The sequence below is a fragment of the Mytilus galloprovincialis genome, chromosome 10 (genome assembly GCF_965363235.1).
Source record: "Mytilus galloprovincialis chromosome 10, xbMytGall1.hap1.1, whole genome shotgun sequence".
NCBI classification, from domain to species: domain Eukaryota; kingdom Metazoa; phylum Mollusca; class Bivalvia; order Mytilida; family Mytilidae; genus Mytilus; species Mytilus galloprovincialis.
The window spans coordinates 35,931,624-35,954,467 of record NC_134847.1 but is presented as its reverse complement, the minus strand read 5'-3'; the positions used below and the strand labels follow the sequence as shown (position 1 = coordinate 35,954,467).

The following is a 22,844-nucleotide window of genomic DNA, read 5'->3' as shown; positions in this document are numbered from 1 at the left end:
GCATACAAATTATCATTAACCTAACGTTAGCAGTTCATCTTCAACTGATTTAATCACAAACCTAATACGTGTAGACTAAGCAAAAGTTTTACAGTCGATAGACCATGACTGAGGGGACACAGCTACATATTTTCCATTGAGGTGAGAAGTGCTAATGATTATACGTCTACTGAATACCAATAAACATTGGCCTACCACAAATGTTCCCCTTGGACTGATCATATCACTAACGAATCCATGATAACTAAGCAAAAATTTCAAAGTCAATAGACAATTACATGTACTAAGGAGGCTGAGTCAAACAATCTCCATGGAATTGAGGTATACCAATATTTATACAACTGCATACCAAATATTGACCTATCACTAATGGTTCCCTATAAACTGACCTAATCACAAACTTTCACATGTAAAATGAGCAAACGTTTCAAAGTCAATAGACTATGACTGAAGGGGAAGGGTCAAATAATCTCCATGGAAATGAGATGTGCCAATGCTAATACAACTGTATACAAAATATAATTGACTTACAACGTATAGGTCCCCACAAACTAGACCTTATCACAAACTAATATATTGTTGACGCCGCCGCCTTCGCCGACGCCGGAAATAGCATACTATATCCCGCTTTTTGACTCCATCAATGTCTTGACGAACATTGGTTTATATCACAGACCGTTTACGAGCTACAATAACAGTATACTACCTCGCGTCTAAAGCAATAAATGAAGTGCGTTCTTGTTTACTTAGATATGTATAGATTTAAGTACTGAAGTTCCTATTCAAACTTTTATATCTCCATTGTCAGCACCTGAAATTAATATTAAAGGAATGACTTTTTTAATAATCATTATTTTTTCAAAACTGTGAATTTGAAAACCGAGTCAATTCTTTTATCGATGTAGATATCTTCACGACAACAGCCTGACCACGATTACCAAAGGACTTTTCAGAGACTTACCAGATTTGTATATCTTGTAAGTTTTGAAACTTTATACATATACATCTATCAATCTTATATACAAATGATTATGACAAAGGCTTTAATACGAAATATCCAGTCTCCGAGATAAAAACAAATGTCAGTAATAAGAATATTACTTCAAAGGACATAATGTTCTGAGGCTTCGCATCATTCAGAGATTTTACGTAACAATTATTTATTTGAGTGTAAGTATATTTAAATTGTCGAAATTCGAATATATCCGAAAAATTTTGCACCTTTTGTTTGCGGTATACAATTTTTTCCGCAGGTTTATTGTTTTCTGTTTGGTATCAAATTTTGAATTAAGATCCATTTTGGTACATCTTGTGATCTATTTGTTTTGCAGTCTCCACTGGCAGTCAGCAGAGCTAAAGAACATTTGTTGTTCGACGTGCTAGTCAGATGCAATTTGTTGAAATATGTTTTTTTCTTTCTTTTTGGCTTTGTTGTTTGTGCTGTATTTAGACTCCACTACCAAGAAATTTGTTTTCAATGCACACGTATAAAAATTGCGGTTTTTATCCAACGCACTCAAAGGTTTGCTATAGTCGTATGTTAGGTTGGTATATTAGAGTCATAACTCGAGCGTCTTTTTGAAAGAAATGCCATTCACTTATTTTGGTCAACGGCACTACTTGTGTATCTCAGAAATAAGTGCACCGGCACTGACATGATTTATAACATACTTTCTTTTAAAATAAAAATGTGAATCAGTTAAAACATAAGTATGATAACGTTCAATCAACACGAGAAAAAAACCCGCATGCACTTGGGGAAAGTGGACGCTCAAACTTAAATCATACTCCTATCCGAAGGAAATTATCGTTATAGGGGATTTGATGATAAAGTTTTAATATAATCAGAAACAAAACAAATTATATATAAAAATGTCTACGTTTTTTCGTATTATCACTTAATAGTTAGATCAAACGACGGATGTCACATGTGGAGCAGAATCTGCAAACCCTTCCGAACCACCCGAGAATACCCTCACTTTTTGGTCGGGTTCGTGTTGGTCGTTAGTTTTCTATATTGTGTCTTGTGTACTATAATTTATCTGTTTGCCTTTATCGTTTTTGCCATAGCGTTGTCCGTTTATTTTCGATCTAGGAGCTTGAATATACCTCAGATATATATTGCCTCTCTTTTAAAGTCATGTTTGTGGAAAGATATATACGAAGTTTGTTTTACATGCACACACGTATAAAAATTGTAGTTTTTATCTAACGCATTCATAGGTTTGAACGTTGTTTTCAATTTAGACTTGTTTATATTTATTTCGTTTGGGCGTGTTTTATTTTTTTCTTCCCGTTTATATAAACCGTTTATCCTATTTCGACTGTAAAATTCAAGGGTTTATCCGAAATTGAGGTAAATTATAAGGTCTTCCTTATACTTTTTCGATCCCTAACATCACTGAAGAAACACTAATTGTCGAAATCCAGATATGGTGTAAAAAAAAATTGTGGATTACCATCTTTGCCGCAAGAATGGTTTTGTGTTTGGTATTAAATTAATATAAAGATCCATTTTGTTACATCTTTGTGGTCAATTTTTTTGGCAATCGTTAATGAAGGTCAGCAGGGTTTAAGAACATCATTTGTTCGACCTGTTAGTGAAATCAGTTTTGTTAAATTATACTTTTTTTACTCTTTTTCGTATTTTTGGAAAATGTTGTTTGTGCTGTTTTAGACCCCTCTACAAACGAAATTTGTTTTACATGCACTTGTATAAAAATTGCAGTTTTTATCAAACACAATCATAGGTTTGAACGTAGTTTTCGATTTAGACTCCTGGCGCGGGAAGAACAAAAAATTTGCGAAAGCAAATTTACAGATCTTACATTGTTTGGTTGATGTTTAGACGAGTTGTATATAGAAAAATGTACACAGATGTATCACCATCACTGTTAGGGGTCCCATCGATAAATCTGTTGTAGAGTTGTGACTGGTTCAGACATACTTCTAAATTCAATTATGTCTGTAACTGTATCTTGCATTAATTTGTAGGATCCTTTACTATAGATAATTCAGCTGGTTTGTAACAATACCATCGTCATGCCTTGTATTTCATGTAATGTATTACGACGATAGACTAAAACTGATGAGGAAAGGTAACACAAGGCGACCGAAAGCTTTATTTTTGTGAAGCCAATGTGGTCGACGGATCTAGCGCGTTGGATACAGTGCAGGCGATTTGGTGTCACGATATCTCAGTAGCATGAGTTTGAATCCTGGGGAGGAAAAAGAAAAAAAAATGCGAAAGAAAATTTACAGATCTAATAATGCTTGATTGATGCTGGGACTGTTACACTAATAGTGCAATAGTCCCAGGTTGATGTATAGACGAGTTGTACACTTAAAGAAAAATATTTGTTGAAATTTGTTTAACTTATCGGATATTGCTTACATAATAGTTTAACTTTCGAATTTCAAATCACTTGAAATATCTTCAATAAACTTTTCAAAAATTACAAACATTTAAAGAAAATAATGAAAGATAGAATAATCAATGATCTTATTAAAAAAAGCAAGATACATATTAAAATTTTGGCGTTCCAATTCGAGAATGTGTCATGTTTTGTTATACAAAAAGGCGATAATGTCTACATTTAACAGTTGAGACATCTGCGTTTAAGCTATAAATATCAATACCTACGGTAGATATATATATTTATATAAATATCTAGCGATTATGCTAAAATATTATTACAAGTACAGAGACACGGTCTCCGCGTGGTTGCTTTTAACCAGTCATATTACTAGAAATGAATAGGGGGTAAGATAAATAAATGATATTGGTTTAAGTGCATATCCTGTCATGTCATTGACTATATGAACAATGCAAAATAGTATTCTCAAATATGAATATAAGTCATACAAATAAAACGGGGCATACACAAACACAAACACAATAAAGAGTTAGCTTACTGTTTAAAGATTGAAATTCAAATCGATATATTAAATAGCCGCAAACATTTATATAAAGTAATCTAAACTACATTTTTCCCCTCAGATTAGGACCTCAAACAAATAACTATAAGGCCACACCAATTTAATTTCTTGTTCTACGGATTTTTGGAATCCAAAAATTGGGGCGAGCGAGCGATTTGAAAATTTTAATAAAAAAATATTTAATTTGCAAATTTTTGAGGCGAAGCTTAAAAAGTTAAGGCGAGCGATTATAATTTTTTTTTGTAAACATAAAATAGTAGGTTTTGACTATATTAAAACTTGATTTATCACTTGTATTTTGACATTTCTTTAATTTATGGAGTATTTTTTCCCTGTTCAACAAGAAATAATTGAGTAATTAAATCTGGTCTATGTATGTGTGACTGACAATGAGACAATTGTCCATCCAAGTCATAATCAGGTTCAGAACAATCCCTTAATGTTATAAATATCCCTTATATGAGGGGTCAATATAAGTTATAATATTTATTTTTTTGTATAACACTTTTTAGTACAAAAGGGCTCATATTTTCCCAAAGAACTGTAATATTTATATGGTATTAAATGGTCAAAACATGTCCAAGAACTTTGTAATATAATATTCCTGGACGTTAGCCATGTTAACACATTTACTTTAAACAGTTTAATATCAATCAAAATAAAGTGGACCCCAATTTAGAGAAGTTGTTTAAAATATAATGTATTTCTCCTCTTTTTGAGTTAAAAATTCTTAGTTTTTCTATTTTCTTTTCTACAACTATAAAATGACCCCTTGTCTGAGGGAGGGTTGTTCCCAACCTGATAATAACAAAAATAGGTCAAAGTACGGCCTTTTACACAGGGCTTTGATCCAGACCAAACAGCAAGCTATAAGGGACCCCAAAATTATTAGTGTACACAATTCGAACAGGAAAACCAACAATCTAATTTATATTTCCAAACGGGAAAATACCAATTAACCACATCAACAAACGATAACTGATGAACAACAGGCCCCTGACTCAATTAGGACAGGTGCACAAACCTGCAGCGTGAATTGCCGTCAGCATACAATATATTTTGCAGTTGAAAGCAAATCCTTCTGAAGTTCTTTGTACTTTATTTTAACAATGAACATTTTTTGATAGGGAATATAAGACAAGGGGGGAAAGAAACCTATGTATTTATATCAGACCACTCCCACTTGGGATACATTGGTTTCATGCTGAAATAAATATTCTCACAGATATTTACACAGTGTAGAGGGGTGCTTGTATTATATATGTTTTATTGATGTTGATATAATTGTATACCTATAGTTTATATAGACTTTGGTAATAAAGATATATATATATATATATATATATGTTTAAAATCGTTATATAAAGGTTAGACTGTGATTTTAAAAACAAATGTTGAGATCTTTTTATAATATATACAAAAAACACGGTGCAGGAAATGGACATGATTACATTTCCGGATGCGGGAAGCGGGAATATAAAAAAAATTAAAAAAATCTGTTTTGAAAAAAATATGTGCCGGTGGGTCCGTCGAACAAGGAATCAAATTGGTGTGGCCTAATCGTTTTTGAAAATTACCTTTCCATTTGTTGTCTTATGAATGCATAACCCTTGTTATATATTTGTTTTCAGGCGTTTACAAAACAATAAGATATCTGTTATTGAATCATTTGCGTTTACCAATTTGCCTGATTTGGGTAGAGTGTAAGTGTATTTTTTCTTATTATCATTTATTAATTAGATCGCAATATTGTTCTATAGTCTATTCAATTAATACAAAATATCAAATTTAAAGCAAATACTAGTTATAGAAATTGATTCGTGTATCGCAAAAAAACAACATTTTTTTAACTGCAACTATGAAAAAGGGACAGTTTTTTTTCTAAACTGTCTTTAAACTATAAGTAGACAAAATTAGCATTTCCATTCTCAATTTTATTTAAAATTGGTTGAATAGTTGTCTCATTGGCACATCTAATGATTTTTAATATAATCATAGTCAAATCCTTCATTTTCATTTGACATTAGTAACTTCAGATAACGTGCAGAATGTAAAAGGCATATAATATTTCAATTGTCTTACTTTTATATAGTTTACTTTAATGTTATTACGACTGATATGCCAAGTACATATGTTTTATAGGTTTCTAGAATATAACAGTATATCAGTGATCTCGGAATACTCTTTTGTTAATGTGTCCTCATTATACATCCTGTAAGTATATTAGAGTGAATAAAACAAACGAATTCCTTATATATTAGAAGAAAACAATCTGCTATTGGGCCATTTTGAGATTCCCCACTCAAAACAATAAGGATATCGTAAGTGCATACCTATTTCGTCTCATACGATGAGATGTTACGATAAAGAATTGTGTTGATAATAAATAAATATACCCTAGACCAAAACTTGTCAGGTAAAAATACAGTGAACTCAATTATCAAAAATGTATTTATCATATTCTTATAGAAAATAATGGTATTATTGTGCCCTTTAATATAACTGATTTGTACAATGTCATACATTTATTCATTTAATTTAAAGAATTGCTTCAGCCGTGTGATATGACTTTTGTTATCAACTGCTTTCGGTTATTATCGCTTGAACGTTATCGCATGGCATTTCGCCGTCATCGACAGATTCTTGAAAATACACCTCAATGGTACGTTGTTGTTTTTTTTGTGCAAAACATAACAAAGTTGGAAGAAAAAAAACATTCGAAATCAGTAAAACATATTATGAAAAAATACAAAATAAATTTTACAACAAATGCATTTTTTCAAAATATTTTCTACCGTATACATCTTATGCTGAATTTTATTTAGTCAACATGCATCCTTACAGATGTACATCAATAATGCGTGTACTGTAAAGATGTGTATTCGTACATACATGAAAACAAAGTTTTCAAAACGCCTTGTATCGTTTATTGTGTTCAGTTTAACGTTGTGATTAAGATAATGCTATATTAAGGCTTGTATTATGAACTATAAGTTGACAATTTCATGATTGAACAAAAAACATTATAATAAGCTAAAATTATCTTAATATTAACCGAAAAATCATTATAATCAAACAGGAACCTTGAATTAGTGTGCAATTGCCAGAACTTTCCCTTTTTGACCTGGGTAAAGCAAGTATCGAGATATGACGTGACCTGTTCAGATCGGAACCATGTTGAACTATCAAGTCTTCATATGTGCCATTTTAAAGATTGTGACAGTATGTAATTTTTTAAATATTGTTTGAGTGTGTGACATGATCGTATTATGAACTTGTATCTTCATCTTTAATTTACCTTTTTATAATCAAGGGGAAATGTGCATTATTTTGTAACATACTTCCAACCAAGCATTGTATAACATTTGTGTTCTATAAAAATTGTAAAATAAAGTAAGTGGAGTTCCTTTGATAATGCCAAAGCACCGCACATTCAAACATCAAACATATACTTGAAAATTTCAGACTTTGACCAAATCGGAGTAAGTGGCGTTTTTTTTGTATCTATTTGTATCGACAGATTTTTCAACAACAAAAAAGAGGCAGAACATAAAGATCCAAAGGGACAAGTACAAATTCAGCGATAAGTCTCCTTCGGAGAAAAGAGGACAAGCACTTGTGCCACAAGTGGACCAGGATGTTCTTACTCTCAGATGTTATGTTTTGGTAGGGTTCGTGTTGCCTAGTCTTCAGTTATATATCTTATAATGTGTAGACTGTTGTTTGCCTTAGCGTCGTTTTTTTCTCATATTACTGTCCGTTTGTTTTTGACTTATAACCTATGACTTTGTTTAATAGCTGCCTTGTTATCAGGAATCCTCTAATAATGACTTCATGATAGGAAACCAATGCCCTATCTGGAATATTGTTTTAAAATGAAGATACATGTATATACTGTTTATGACGGCGCTGCTGGAATATTGCTATAAAAATTTACAAATTAGCAACAATTTTACATCTGGCTTAAAGTTTTACTACACACGGTTAACAATGTTCACAAAAAACTTTTGGCTTATTTCACAATTGTTTTATAACAGTGCCAAAAAAAAACCCAGACATATTTAGATGTTTTAGATTTTAACGAGAGAAATTTATGTATTACTGAAAAACTATTACACCAAGATTTTCGATATCACAAACTAGTCAAAACATTTACTATATTTTATCATCGGTTTAAGAACATCATTCGTAAATATAGCTCAACATGTAGACTCTTATACGTTCAGGTATTTCACATCCAATTTTTTTTATGGAAATATTCTTTATAAAGCACAAAAATGTCAGTATTCACCTCAGAAACTAACAAAACCTTTAATTAGACTTATTAAGAAGGGATATAGTTACGATACCGTTCTCAGGTCATTAAAGATTGCATATTTTGGCATTAATATTGATTCACTATTAGGGTCTTTGCATCGGAACTATACACCTTTATTCAAAAAACAGTTGTTGGCATGACAAGGGTTATGTTCTTCTCATATATGTTATGATGGTATGATACTAAACCCCTAACGGGAAGGATTGTGCCTGATATTCATATGATGAAATCATAATCTTTCAATCAGTTTAATTGAAGTCTGGAGCTGGCATGTCAGTTAACTGCTAGTAGTCTGTTGTTATTTATGTATTATTGTCATTTTGTTTATTTTCTTTGGTTACATCTTCTGACATCAGACTCGGACTTCTCTTCAACTGAATGTTAATGTGCGTATTGTTATGCGTTTACCTTTCTACATTGGCTAGATGTATAGGGGGAGGGTTGAGATCTCATAAACATGTTTAGCCCCGCCGCATTTTTGCGCCTGTCACAAGTCAGGAGCCTCTGTATTTTGTTAGTCTTGTATTATTTATAACTTTAGTTTCTTGTATACAATTTGAAAATTAGTATGGCGTTCATTATCACTGAACTAGTATATATTTGTTTAGGGGCCAGCTGAAGGACGCCTCCGGGTGCGGGAATTTCTCGCTACATAGAAGACCTGTTCGAGACCTTCTGCTGTTGTTTTTTTTTTCTATGGTCGGGTTGTTGTCTCTTTGACACATTCCCCACTTCAATTCTCAATTTTATGTATGATCTCGAGTGAAATAAAAATACATGAGTGGTTTTTTTTAAGAGTTTGATATAAAATTGCAATTTACCGACATATGAATATTTTATTCATGTTGTTTTTAAAATTTATGTATGAATATATATACAAGAATATGGGTCATTTTCAAAAAATGCCTAATTTTCAGTACACCCATGGTGTTTTTTTTTAATTTCTAATGGAAATTCAGTTGTATTGGTTTAAATGAAAGCTTGTCGGATTTGTGAATCAGAACATTAATAATAAACACACCTTACATCTATTTAAATAAGATTAAATTGCGTTTAAGTCCGATTTTGGGGGTATTTGTGTGCGTACAGTGTCAGAAAAACACATTTCAAATGATTTTTTTCCGATTTTCTAATCGCATTGATATCTGCAAAAGCGACTTTTTAAGAACGTTAATTATTACTCTAACGAAAAATCGTAGCTTCTTTATCAGTGTATGTAACATACAAACTAAATTCAATCAGCGTACGGGAGGGAGGTTCATGTTCATCCTGTTACCGCTACTTAAATCAGCCGTTAAATTATTCTCCTTAGGGACGACATCAAAAGATCGATGTAGGATAAAAAACTTAAATCAAATAGTTTGGGGGTGGGGGGGTTAACATTCTGCAAGTTTTGTATATCTAAAATCGATTTTTACATATATCCCTATTGGTAAATCAATTTTTCCCAAATTAAGTTAAGATGGGGGGTGGGGGGGTCAGTGAAAAAACTATGTGAATTAAGTTCTTTATCCTACATTGAACTTTTGATGTCGTCCCTTATATGAATATTATTGAATCAGTCAGTGTTGATTTCAAAAGTGCAAAGTGCTTTACATTTAAAACGCCTCGTTTCTTGAACAGTGCAGAGAAAAGAAATTTCAAGACATTTAGTGAGAAAAATAGAGTGTACTTTTTCATGTCTATGCTGTTACCAACAATTTTGATTAATTAAAACCAACAGTATGCTTGTAAAAAGTACAATAACGTGTTGGAAACCAAATTCACCAAAGAAAACCAAAATCACTTCACCAAAGGGAGTAGTTATTTCACAACAGCAATCAAAAACGAAGAAACTTGTCTATCCTGTTATGTCTATCCTGTTACTATGGTTGCTATGGTTACAGTAACAGGATAGACAATTGTAGGGAAGAACGTTGTTAATTTTTTTATCTTAACATAAAGGTGCAAAACGAATGAAATATTTCGTTGTTTGAACTCATCTTAAGGTTATAACGACTTAATCTTCCCAAGATAGACTTTTATATTGTAATATATCAGAAACGTACGTTCCTGTTACCAATGAAATAAAGAGAAAAGTAAACTAACTTATGAGGCATTTACTTGATGTTGGGTTTATTTGAAAGGGTGAAAAAATGCCGAACAATACAAATTGCTATCTTAGTCTTGCATTACTGGTGGTAATTTTTACAACCTTTGAAAACCAATTTTTTAGAGTCATTTTTCAGTACAACCTGGAAAATTGGCAATATAATCTATTATTTTACAGAATGCGTATATATAGAAGTTTATTCTCTTGAAAACCATCTAATTTGCTACGTAAAACAAGCTTAACATTTTATCTTAACCTTTTCTTAATATCCAAAAATTTCTTTTGAAAATGGTAACAAGATAGACAAAATATTGTACCACCAATCAAAAAATGTTTCAAGATGTTTTTGTATGACATCATTAAGATTGCATCTTTTAATATGTTGTTCTTAAAGTACTGTTTGTTTTGATTTTCTTATGTAGAGGGTTGTTTGAATAAGAAACTTTAATATTTGTTTCAATTTTAAAAATTCGATTTTTTTGAAAATATTTCTATATTTCCTGTTTTGGTCAATATATACATTATATACTCATAAACTGTTGACATTGGGTTTTTGTAATATTGATAGTATAATGGAAATATTGAATCCAAAGTTTCCAATTGCAGTTTCTAAACATATAAATTATGCAAAATATTTAAAGTCAATGAACCATGACTTAAGGTGACGAACAAAATTATAAGGAAATAAAAAACAGTAATTTCTCTGCATACTTTATAATAACACTGCATATCAAATACCATTGATGTATCGGAAGTGGTTTCCTTAACATTTCCATAAACATAAACTGAAGCCTTAGACACACTAGATCACGATTGCACCACGATCACCGCGATCTAAAATAAATTCAGATCATGGTTAACTCGCAGTATGAGCGGCATGAAAATGTAAATGTTCGTATCAATCACGTTGCTTCTACGTCCGCATTACGCTTCTACAACGATCCTGCTACGATTATACAACTTTCTCACCACGTTTGTTCTTAGACCTCTCTGTGATTATCTCGATCTCTCTACACTCATCACGTCCTCACCCGATTGCAACACAATCTTTCCACGTTTCTACTGTGGTTTTAGCAGTCTCTGATTTTATAATTACCACGACCATACTACGATCATACAACGTTCATACCGCGATCTTACTACGCTCCCAGAAATAACGTCATGCAACATTGTGTTCTATATAAAGACTGTATCATTCCTTCTATTTCTCGTTGATACATATAGTTTCTTCGTAACAACGCAGTCGTGTAACCAAAATCTACGCAAGGTTATCGGTAGCGGCAGAGCGATAATTGGTCGGAACGAATCATGTTCCAGTTGAGATGTCGGACCGAGCAATCCAACTTGAATCAGAAATTTGTCGCTGATCCGTCAAGATCAATGACGATGCTTTAGTGAACGATAGTAGGGATGACACCGATGTGTCAAGAATGATTAAGACGTTGGAGGTAAAGGACCAGAGTTCCAAGTTACATACAAATGAACAAAAACTTGAGAGCGTTTATAAATTTTATATAACAATGACAATGAGCATGATGATCGTAGTATGAACGTAGTTGGGTCATTAGAACAGCGTGATGAGGACGGTATGGCTATGCTAAAATCGTAAAATAGTCTTGAACAGCGAGGTATAAACTTGGTTCAGTCGTAGTGACAGCGTGTTTGGTTCGTGGTTGGAACGTGATGGTCGTAGTGAGGTCATTGTAAAGTCGCTGTGAGATTGTCGACCAGTCTTCCGACTAGAATCGCGCTACGATGGTACAGCGACCTTTGCGATCTTACCACGACCATACTGCGCTCTCACTATGCTTTTACTACGACCGGATTTCGACACGACTACACCACGATTGATTTGAACATGTTCACCACGCCACGCCCACCACGATCACGACCATACTACGACCTTACTGCTATTTGCACGATCGCTCTACGATCGTCAAAATTTTCATTTTTTTTAACAGATCGTAGTGCAATCGTGGCCTAGTGGGACTGCGGTATTAAACGTACAAAAAATGTAAAAGTTGAAAATTCAATTAACCTTGATAGTGGTGAAGCTTAATATTCTACATGATAAAAAGACGTGCATATGCTAATAGTATTATTGACCTAACATAAGTAGTTCATCGTATACTGATGTAATCACAAATTTTGAAAAATAGTATGTAGCAAAAATAGTAAAAAAAGTAGCCACTGAGAAAAATTTGTGTTATCGTTTATATTATAACGTGTGTTACCTACATGTATTAATGAGAAATGTTCAATACATCTACAAAAAAGAAAAAAGAAACTGACCGAGAGCATTCTTAAAACTTTTTAGTTTGATTAAGCTTTTGTATTCAGTTGGTAAAATGGGTATTTAAAGAGAGTGAAATAGCCTTTCGTACGTTATGCTATTACGTATGTTTGCTGTAGCTTTGAATACTATGATTATTATGCTCCCCCTTGGACAAAGTTTTAATCGGTAAAACGCTGCCCGCAAGTCTTAAAAAAATGGACTCACCTGCAATTCAAATTTGATGATATTTAATTGAGTCAACAAACGAACGGATATTTGTTTTCTTTTCATATGGCAATATCAAGGGAACTATATTCAATTGATTGTGTCCCTTTTGATCAAATTACATCCCTTAGCTAAAGATTAGAAATATTACTTGTTTTAGATTTGCGGATAATCTAATCCTTTTCCGTCATGTATATAAAACTAATGTATCTTTAAAAACTTCCTAAGGCGGATATTTTCAACAAATGCTGTTAAATTCTAAGGGAAAATGCTTAAAAATTTGACTTTGAATTTGGCCGAAAACTTAAGAAAGTAGGGAAGTTAAAAATTATTTAACTTTGAAATTCAACCTACAAGGTGTTTCCCTGTATGCGAATAAGTCATGAACAACATCTTCTTGCATATGTATTTCTGTGTTGAATCTTGCTATTTTACGATTTTCCGTCATTTTATGTGATCTTATACAGCAATTATACTATGGTTACGCTTCCGATTTTTAAACTAAAAAGGCCAAAAGATTTTAGAGTAAACAATGTCCATTTGTACACGGACAGAAGCCTTAAAACATGTACATTTACCTATATGCGAACAAATTGTTCATTCGATAAATGTATTGGCATATTGGCATTTTTATTTAAGGAGCTTATATAATCATATTGTAATGGCTGCCGTCATATTAGGGCGAAATGGCCGCTATGCAAATTACCAAATTACCCCAAATTTTGCCATATGTACAATAACATTAATGGCACAACTTCAAAACCAAAATACAAACATCGAAGGAACTCCAACGCCTGTCTTTCTTGTTATATAACAATAAAAGGAATATTGTTATCGTTTAAAATAGCATAATGTTAGACTTAAATTAAAAACAAAAACACAGAGTAAATGTTTCAATGGCGGAGTATGACCGTCGCTTAATAGAAAAATCATAGCGCTAGATTAACTCATTAATAGTGCGCGGGATATTGGTTACCTTGTAGGAAACATTTTTGTAATACGTTGTACATTGTTTTTTCATTATTCATAGACAGCCCTTGTCCTTCCGACTATTGTGCAAATGGTGGATCCATAAGTATAGACGGAAATGGAGATATTGTATGTTTCTGTGTTCCTGAATGGACCGGTACTAGATGTACTGGTAAGAAAATAATGTCTGTAGTATTTGTTTTTCAAAAATTTAGTTTTTATACATTCGGCAGTTAGTTTTCTCGTTTGATATTGTTACATTTTATCATGCTGGTTTCTTTTAAACATGTTATATATGATTATACAATAGGGGTTTTATTATTTCTCACTGCTGTAGGCCGTACATCGATATCTAATAGCTTATATAAACGCCAGTTCATCTTTGTTGGATAGTTGTCTCATTGGAAATAATACCATATCTCCTTATTCTTAGTTTGCAGTAACATTGCATCACCCTTTAAAAGTTTATTTATTTCTTTCGTTGGCTTGAAATGGTGCAAACTGGTATTAAGAGACATATAAATACATTTAAGAGCGACACTTGTATCCCTATATTTCAGACGGAAATGCTGACAAAAAATCTCCTGTCCTATAAGGTATTATTAAAGAAAACTAAATAAAAACAACTGCATGCGATCTGAGATCATATATTTAGAAGCATGTTAAAAAGAAAAAATAACTAAGAATAAGTGAGAATATGATTGGGTTGCCGATTCAATGAATTATAACACACATCTCTGTAAATGTATAAAATATACTCATGGTGCAATCTAACGGCTGCCATTATCCAACATGGTAAATTCATTCAAACTGAAATTAAGAAGAAGAAAAAGTAAGACCAGTTATTTAATAATCAGTTATCTTGCTTCAATGACACGATAGCAAAATTTGCTATTTACATTATATATCATGCTGCGATCAATTTATGAACCAAATTCATGCACAAACTAATTAGCGGACGAAAAAAGGGTTTTCTGTTTTGTAGATGAATCATGTTTTGTTAAATATGGCTGTCAAAATGGAGCAGATTGTGATAATATTGGCACATGTATATGTAAAGATGGCTTTGCAGGCATATTATGTGCAACACGTGAGTAATTATATGATTTTATGATATTCGATGACTTCTCGTAAATTATTTGAATAAAGGTATTGTGCACAATGTGATGATTTTTAACATTTTATTTTGATTTTTTGTTGACAAAATCAAATGAATTGCGAAGACATATACATGATATACTCCCCATGTCAACATACTTCTTATTTGATTCGCCAAAATTTCCGTATCAAGGTATCCATATGACGATACCGAAACCAATCATGAAAGACAAAAGGCTTATGATTCAGTAAATCATAAACGCGTTACGTCTTAGTCAGACTTATCAGTAGCGATTGGTTCAAAACTATAATTACTATTACTAAAGGCAAATCAAATATAACAAACTTGAAGTGCATCGATAATTTCGATTAGTTATGCCAAATAAGCCAAGGCAATCTATAACAGGAGCTATAAAAACCGTAGAGTTGGAATACTTCAAGCACAGTTAACTCTTCCGATAATATGGTATTGGAAATTTTTAAATAAAAGCATCGTGATCATTTAGATAGGACCTGCTATTAATGGCTAGTCAATTTTTTTCTACTTTTGTCTTGTCATTCAGTGCGTATCCGTTACAGTCTCTGTTAAATCGGTTTAAAGGTTCAATTTCTGTGTACAGACTTATATGATTAATATAAAAAAAGGGAGATGTGGTATGATTTCCAATGACACAACTCACCATCAGAGACGAATTAAAAGTATACATAATCAACAATAGGTCACCACACGGCCTTCAACAATGAACAAAATGCATGTGCAAGGCAAACTGTAAACGACAACGAATATTTTGCAAATGTAAACAGTTCAAACGACATTAACCAAAATGATATCATATTCAGCAACGAAAGACAACCACTGAATTACAGGCATGTACAGAATGTGTTTAACATTCTTGAAGGTTGCACTTTGTAAATACAGCTGTTTCTCAAAACACGCCCCTTTTGGGGAGATCTTGAATATTCATAGAAAATTAATTTTGTGTACATACTGGTTCCCAGTTATGCTCTCTGTTGTCCATCTCACACAGATATAACTTGGGAATGTTACCAGTAAATAAACATGTGCATATTGTTTACATTGAAATCTGCAGTAACCTTTCATTCGAGGTAGGGGTTGTTAAGAAAATTAGTGTTAGTTTAAACTCTGAGAAGTTCAGGGCATATAAACGTTGAAAATATGCCGCACAGCAGTTTATTTTGACCTTTGAAAAAAATTGTGGTGCATATGAACTTTCAATTCTAAGATAAGATTTTTTTCAAAACTTCATAGTAAAAGTGGTACAGTTTTAGCCGTAAAAAGAGTTCCTATGGGAAATTGGAATGTTAATATTTACAGAAATGCAACCTGAAGGTGCCCAACCATTCCAAAATGAGATAAAATCGTATCTACACAACATACAAAGAAAAACAAATAAAAATTAAAAACCAATTGTTTAGAGAACAATTGAAGGTCTTTCCATCAAAACAATGTATTTTGATATGAAAAGTTGTGAAACTAAGTTTAAAATGTCATTTCAATCGTCAAATGATAGCTCCTAGTAAGCTGATTCCAAAAATATATTGTTTCCATACATTTTTTTTAAATAAGGGAGATAATTTGTTACTTCCGGTTTGAAAAATGTTACTTCCGATTATATTTGATATTTACTTGACACTGATTCCAAAAATATCTGGTTCTATATACTTTTATATTAATAAAGTACAAAAAAATAGCTATTTCCGGTTTACAAAAGGTCACTTCCGGTTGTTTTTTACAAGGTTAAATGGTTTGATACCTTTTTCTAAAAGTTGTATATCTTTATCATGTATACATATAGAATAAAAGCAAAGGTCAAAATCTAGAACGTCAAATTAAGCTATGACCTTGAGATCAATTTCAAGGTCATAAACCAAGGACCTCAAATCAAAAGACCATAGGTCTTTATTATATTTAGTTAATGAGTTATATCACCAAACGCGTATTTTTAAATACAAGAGGGGAGAAAACTCCCTTTTACATTCAACGTACGCTTGCAATCAAAATTTACATCTTACGACATGTCGCAACTAACAATTTAGTAAAAATAATTTGTTGATATCTTATACAGTCTTTGGATATAAGTGAAAATAAGCCAAATTCAAATATTAGAATATGACCTTGACCTTTGACCTTGACCTAATTTTCATTTTTTGGGACCAAGGACCTCAAATCAAAAGATCCTAGGTCTCTATCACTTATGATTTATAAGATAGAAATTCATATCACTTATATCAGATGCATAAGGGGAAATAACTCTCATATGGAGCGGTCATATCGCTTCGGTCAAAATAGGACAAATCATGCGAAGGATATAACGAGCAATTTTGTAAAATAAATTTGTCATAATCTTTTACGGTTGCGAAGGAGATGCGCTAACAAGGAAAACAGTGTTTGGGGAGATAACTCCTACAAAGAAAAGTATTCGTTTACGCAGGGTAAATTTCAAAAGCGCATAAACTGTTCGATATCATATACCAAATATCTAAGCGACATATTGCGAAACAAATGTTTATCGCAAGAACAAAATTAGGCGGAAGAAAAAAAAAATAATCAGAAGAAAAACAATAGGTCTTTCCACAGAAAAGTGGAAAGACCTAATAAACACTTGAAAAGGGCTGAAATCATCAGAATGATCCAATGTAAATCATTCTGTATTAAAACTATAAACACAAGGTACAGATACGAGAGTACTCGCAGCTACTAAAATGAATTCTGATGTAAATACCAACTATTAAAATCCTCATAATTATAGCAAGACTTGTATACCAATTAGTACACACTAATGGGTATATATTTATATATATATTAAATGATAATGTAGCCTACTGGGACAGTAGAGCAGTAAACATATCAGACGCATTTTTTGTTCTGGACGTTGCAAGAGAATCTGCAACAAATTGAGAATTATTAGTTCTCGTATCTACATATTTTCTGGCACACAAAATACAACCTTGAAAAACAACTGGCAACAAGAGTGTTAAACTTCGAATTCGTGTTCAATTTGGCTTTCAACTGCTTTGATTTCTACACAACGAATGTTTCTGAAGGTTAATAGCGACGAAAGGCTATGCCAAATTGAAAGCCTGGTATCTTGAAGAAGATTTAAAAGTTATTCATGAAAATTATCATTGACATCTTTTTGAATTCCTTAGATCCAACAACTCAATTGAATGATATACAGAAAGAATCTACTGCATCAGAAGTTACTTCAGAAACAACAACATGTAAATAATTAACCACATTATTTTGTTTTATTATATATTTACTAGTAAAAACATTAGTTTTTAATTTTTGATAAATAGCCTGCTGTTTAATTAATCCGTATCGCTTAACTCGGATTTCATATTGATGACAGTAGTTAATTCCGACTAACATGAGGTCCATGTTTTAATTTATGCAAGCTTCTCATCCTTTCTGTATCTCTTTCAAATAAAACCCCGAAGATTGAATAGTGCAATATTTTTTTCTTGAATGGGTCCCGAATGACGTCATTGTTTGGCATAAAATAGCACATGTTCTGGCACACGAAATTCTAGATATTATACATGTATTTCAAAAGTGCAGTCGTAAATTATTTTTTTTGTTAAGTACAGTATACTTGTGATTAATTGTTGGTTACTGGTTAATTTTTTGGTTATTACCAGGTTTTATTCATAATGGACATAACTAAAGGAGACTAAAAAGAACTCACTGAAATACCATACAAAATACAAACCAACCACAAAAAAATACAGTAAACAAAATATTTTTATGGACATCAGGACGCAAATTGTAAGGTAACTCAGGTGCTTCGGATCAGTAATAATATGATAAAGCTTTTAAAACAAGGCAAAACATAAATCTATTGGCAACCCATGTGCTTTGAATCATTAAGCAGTTGCATACTATTAGTATACTCTCTTGTTTGAATAAATAATAAAGTGTATAAAACATGGCAAAATCACATGCCGTATCACCCCGTATCTCCCTCGACCAATATCATACCTCGGGCTGAAAGGCCCTTGGGCTGATATTGGTATCTCGGAATGATATGGCATGTATTATTTTCTATATATTATATTTATCTCATACTTTGCGAAGGTTTTTATTAAGAAAAATGGAGAAAAAAGATGGCGATGTACTACAAAAAACTGCAGTGCTACAGCTTATACCGATGAGCAATGCCTAGCTGTTCTGAGTGAGACTGATGGAACATTTAAGTGCTGTCCGAAGTATTTCCAGCAATTGTATACCATACATGGATTCAGGAATGGACATTATATTCCACTTTTATATTGCCTTTTGCCTTCCAAATAAGGAGACTGTTATAGAAAAAATGTTTTCTTTGCTTTAGGAATGTTGTGACAGGTTTAATCTTCAAATGATTTTTACATCTATGCTTTTAGATTTTGAGGAGAGAATGCACGTTGTCGTTAAAGAGTTTTCCCCAGGAATTATCATCAAGACATGTCGTTTTCACCTTGGCCAGGCATGGTGTCGTAAAATACAAAATCTCGGACTTGCAAAAGAGTATAAAAAAAAGGGCAGTGATGTTAGCAAGTGGTTACACCATTTTTTTATAAGCTTTTCTGAACCCATATGAATTAGGTGATAGCTTTGCTGAAGATTTGATACAGGATATGCCAAAAGACAAGAAAATAGAAGCGTTCATAGATTATGTTTTGGCAACATATGTAGATGACAGTGCTTTGTTCCCACCATCCATATGGGCCGAAATACCATCTGCCGCACAACGGACTAATAATGGAGCAGAGGCATTCCACAAGAATTATAATGAACTCTTTTACTTATCCCACCCTTTCATGTTTGTGTTTTTGGACAATATAGTAAAACATAGTATCACACCCTCCCTCGTGTGCCTACAGTTGAACCATTTTAAGATATTACCTGTATTTAGCAGAAACCTGTGTTATTAGACAAATAATGTAAGTTCCTCTATAGAGCATTTCCTATAGAATGAACCTGTATTTATATCCACCTGTATTATGAGACCTCCTTTTTTGCTCTCCCTTATATCGTCTTTTCAAACATGTTTCACTGTAATCCTATGTTAAACTATAAAATATATTTGCACTTGTTGAAAAAATATTGTTACACGATGATGACTGCTGTACCCATATTTTGACTTTTTTATTTATTGTGTCTGTTTAGTTAACACATCAATGTAAATACATTGTGTGTATAACGGAATTTAATGAGACTGTCATCAAAGTGAGAGGGTTAGCGCTATAAAAACCATTTTCTACATTTGAAAATGCCTGTACCAAGTCAGGAATATGACAGTTCTTGTCCATTTGTTTTTGATGCGTTTTGTTATTTGATTTTGCCATGTGATTATGGACTTTCCGAATTGATTTTCCTCTAAGTTCAGTATTTTTGTGATTTTACCTTTTTTTTTTTCTTCAGGTCAAGAGTTTACGCAAGGTCATCAGTTTTGTCTCTGTTGCATTTTTCATGTTGATTTGGTCTTTTCCTCATCGCTTTTCGACATATCAGCATCGGTAAACTACTGTTGCCTTTACAAGCTTATCTTATATGTAAGTATGTTTTATTGCAGATGCTGTTATACTAGGACCTGTTTTCGGAATTGTAGGATTGTCAGTAATAGTTGTAGCCGCTATTCTGTTCATGAAGTAAGTAATAATTATGTCATATCTGTGAAAACGTGTTGTCTTATATACAATGTAAAACGATAACCAAAAATAATTATCAAACTTCAAAGTACTCCACAATTAACTTACGAATTCAGTATTTAAGTGAATCCAATAAAACATCGTACTGAACTCAGCAAATCCGACAGGGTTAGCAGATCAGATCAGGCGATATTTTTTTGCGCCAGAAAATAACTCATTTGCGCCACAACTTAATTGCACCAATACTTCTTTTGCGCCACCTTATTTTCAAAACTATAGGTATCATTTGCGCCAATAAAAGATTCATCTAATTGCGCCAATTTTATCTGTTTTCATTCATATATAACAACTAAATGATTGACTATGTACCATCAGCAAAAAATTCCTCTGACATTGTACACAGAATTATTAAATTAGCCTCGCATCCTAATAAAAATTATCCCGATCCCGCTTTCTGGATCGATCGTTACACAATACAAAGTCATCATCTTTGTTTGTAACAACACCAGTATCATCCAATATTCTGTGAAATTCTGCTTGATTTTAAGGTTAAGCCAAACGCAGTTTTCTTCTCTCTCTTTACATTGACTGACGCATATATTATAAATGTTTCTTTTCTAAATTTCCTTCTTCAATTTTGAAGACCTCTGAATTTATTATTTTTGAAGGTCGCTCTGACCGGATATTGGTTGCTTTTTTTTTGCAAGCAGTTCTCGAAATATGACGTTCTAATTTCTGGACACTAATAATGAAAAATTTATATTTCTTTTTACAAATGAAAATATGGTATTTTATACTGCCAAAATCTGCTATGAAATTTTAATAAAGCAAAAATGTATTTTATACTCATGATAGTTGACTTGTATTTGTATTATAGTTTTGAGAAAAAAATATGTGTTATAGTCTCTCAAAACTCTTTATAGAGTGGCTCTTGTTGTTGACTTGTGTTTTAAAAAGCTGTATGTTTTATATGTGTAACAAGTGGTGAGACTTTAATAAAGTATTTGTCTTGTCTTGGTATAGGTAAAACGGGCCATGCACAGGTATAAAATGGGTGAAAAATATTAACAGGTAAATGTGGCGCAATTTCATTTCATTTATTGGCGCAATTAATACCATCAAAATAAAAGAGAGTGGCGCAATTAATACCTTTTCAAAACTGCATTTGGCGCAAATTGTTTCTGCCCAGCAAATCATTGTCAACTAAGTACTTCTACATTTTCTAGACATGTATATGTAAGCGGCAATAAGTGAAATTATGGTTTTTAGTTTAAATCAATTGAAGGGAGTCCGTGTATTGTCTAAATAAGGTTCAGTATTACTTTTAAATTCGCAGATTAAGGCTTAAAAATTTTAAAATATGTGCAGTCATCAATCTAAATACCTAAAATATAAATCAAATGCCATTACTGAAAAGTTGAAGTACATCTTGTTCATAGTAAAATGATAAGAACTGAAATTTTTTGTGTCCATTACTTGAATTAGAACCATCATATATGGCACGACAAAAATTGTAAAAACATCAATTGAGTAAAAAGCTGTTTAATTTTAAGTTAAATTATTGTTGTCTGTTTTCAATGACGATGCGATACTTACTTTTCATAATCGTTTTGAGTGTCATTATTTGTATATTGCTCTTTTTTGTATTGCAAAAAAAATCTCTTTGTTGTTACAAATATGAGGAACAACTTTGCATTAACAGTATTATTGAATAAGCAGAGTCTGTACAATAATCATAGCTTTATAACAATAGATTTAAGCGTCTTATTTATTATTGTTTATTTTTTCAGGCGAACTGAAGTTTTAAAGAAATTCAAGGACATTCAAAAACAAAAAGATTCTGCCTTGTATGAAAATGAAATTCGATTAGATAATCGAGTCTATCATGATCTTACTTTGGCCAGGGGAGACAATGATTCACCATATGAAACCATACGCATATATTTAATCCCTAAAATAGGATAATCTTTCAAGAAATATTAAAATTCATTCATTTTATGGTACAATGGACTTTTCCTGTTAGACTACATGTATATTACACATACGAAAGTAACGAGCAGACGTGTATATTAGAGAGAGTTATATCTTCCCTTAATTGGTTCTGGTAGCATAGTTGAAATAAGACTTCATACCGAATAACAATATAAACTTTCAGTTGGATTGAAAAGATTTTTCTATGACTATAGTAGTCATAGAAAAAACTGATGACTACATGTATTAATTTTACACGATACAACTAAATGACTAAAAAATCGAAAAATACTTACGGATACTAC

The 22,844-nt window shown here is 32.2% G+C and overlaps 1 protein-coding gene across 1 annotated transcript in view; it reads left to right on the top strand.

The window, feature by feature from the left end:
* Positions 1-22,533, top strand: part of LOC143049471 (uncharacterized) — a 37,677-nt gene extending 15,144 nt beyond the window's left edge. Inside the window, exons 6-14 of the mRNA XM_076223089.1 lie at positions 906-977; positions 5,571-5,642; positions 6,082-6,153; positions 7,019-7,161; positions 13,880-13,990; positions 14,804-14,908; positions 18,088-18,159; positions 20,493-20,568; positions 22,359-22,533. Of these exons, the coding sequence (XP_076079204.1) occupies positions 906-977; positions 5,571-5,642; positions 6,082-6,153; positions 7,019-7,161; positions 13,880-13,990; positions 14,804-14,908; positions 18,088-18,159; positions 20,493-20,568; positions 22,359-22,533 (898 nt within the window). The remainder of the gene's footprint in view (positions 1-905; positions 978-5,570; positions 5,643-6,081; positions 6,154-7,018; positions 7,162-13,879; positions 13,991-14,803; positions 14,909-18,087; positions 18,160-20,492; positions 20,569-22,358) is intronic.
* Positions 22,534-22,844: the final 311 nt, after the last annotated feature.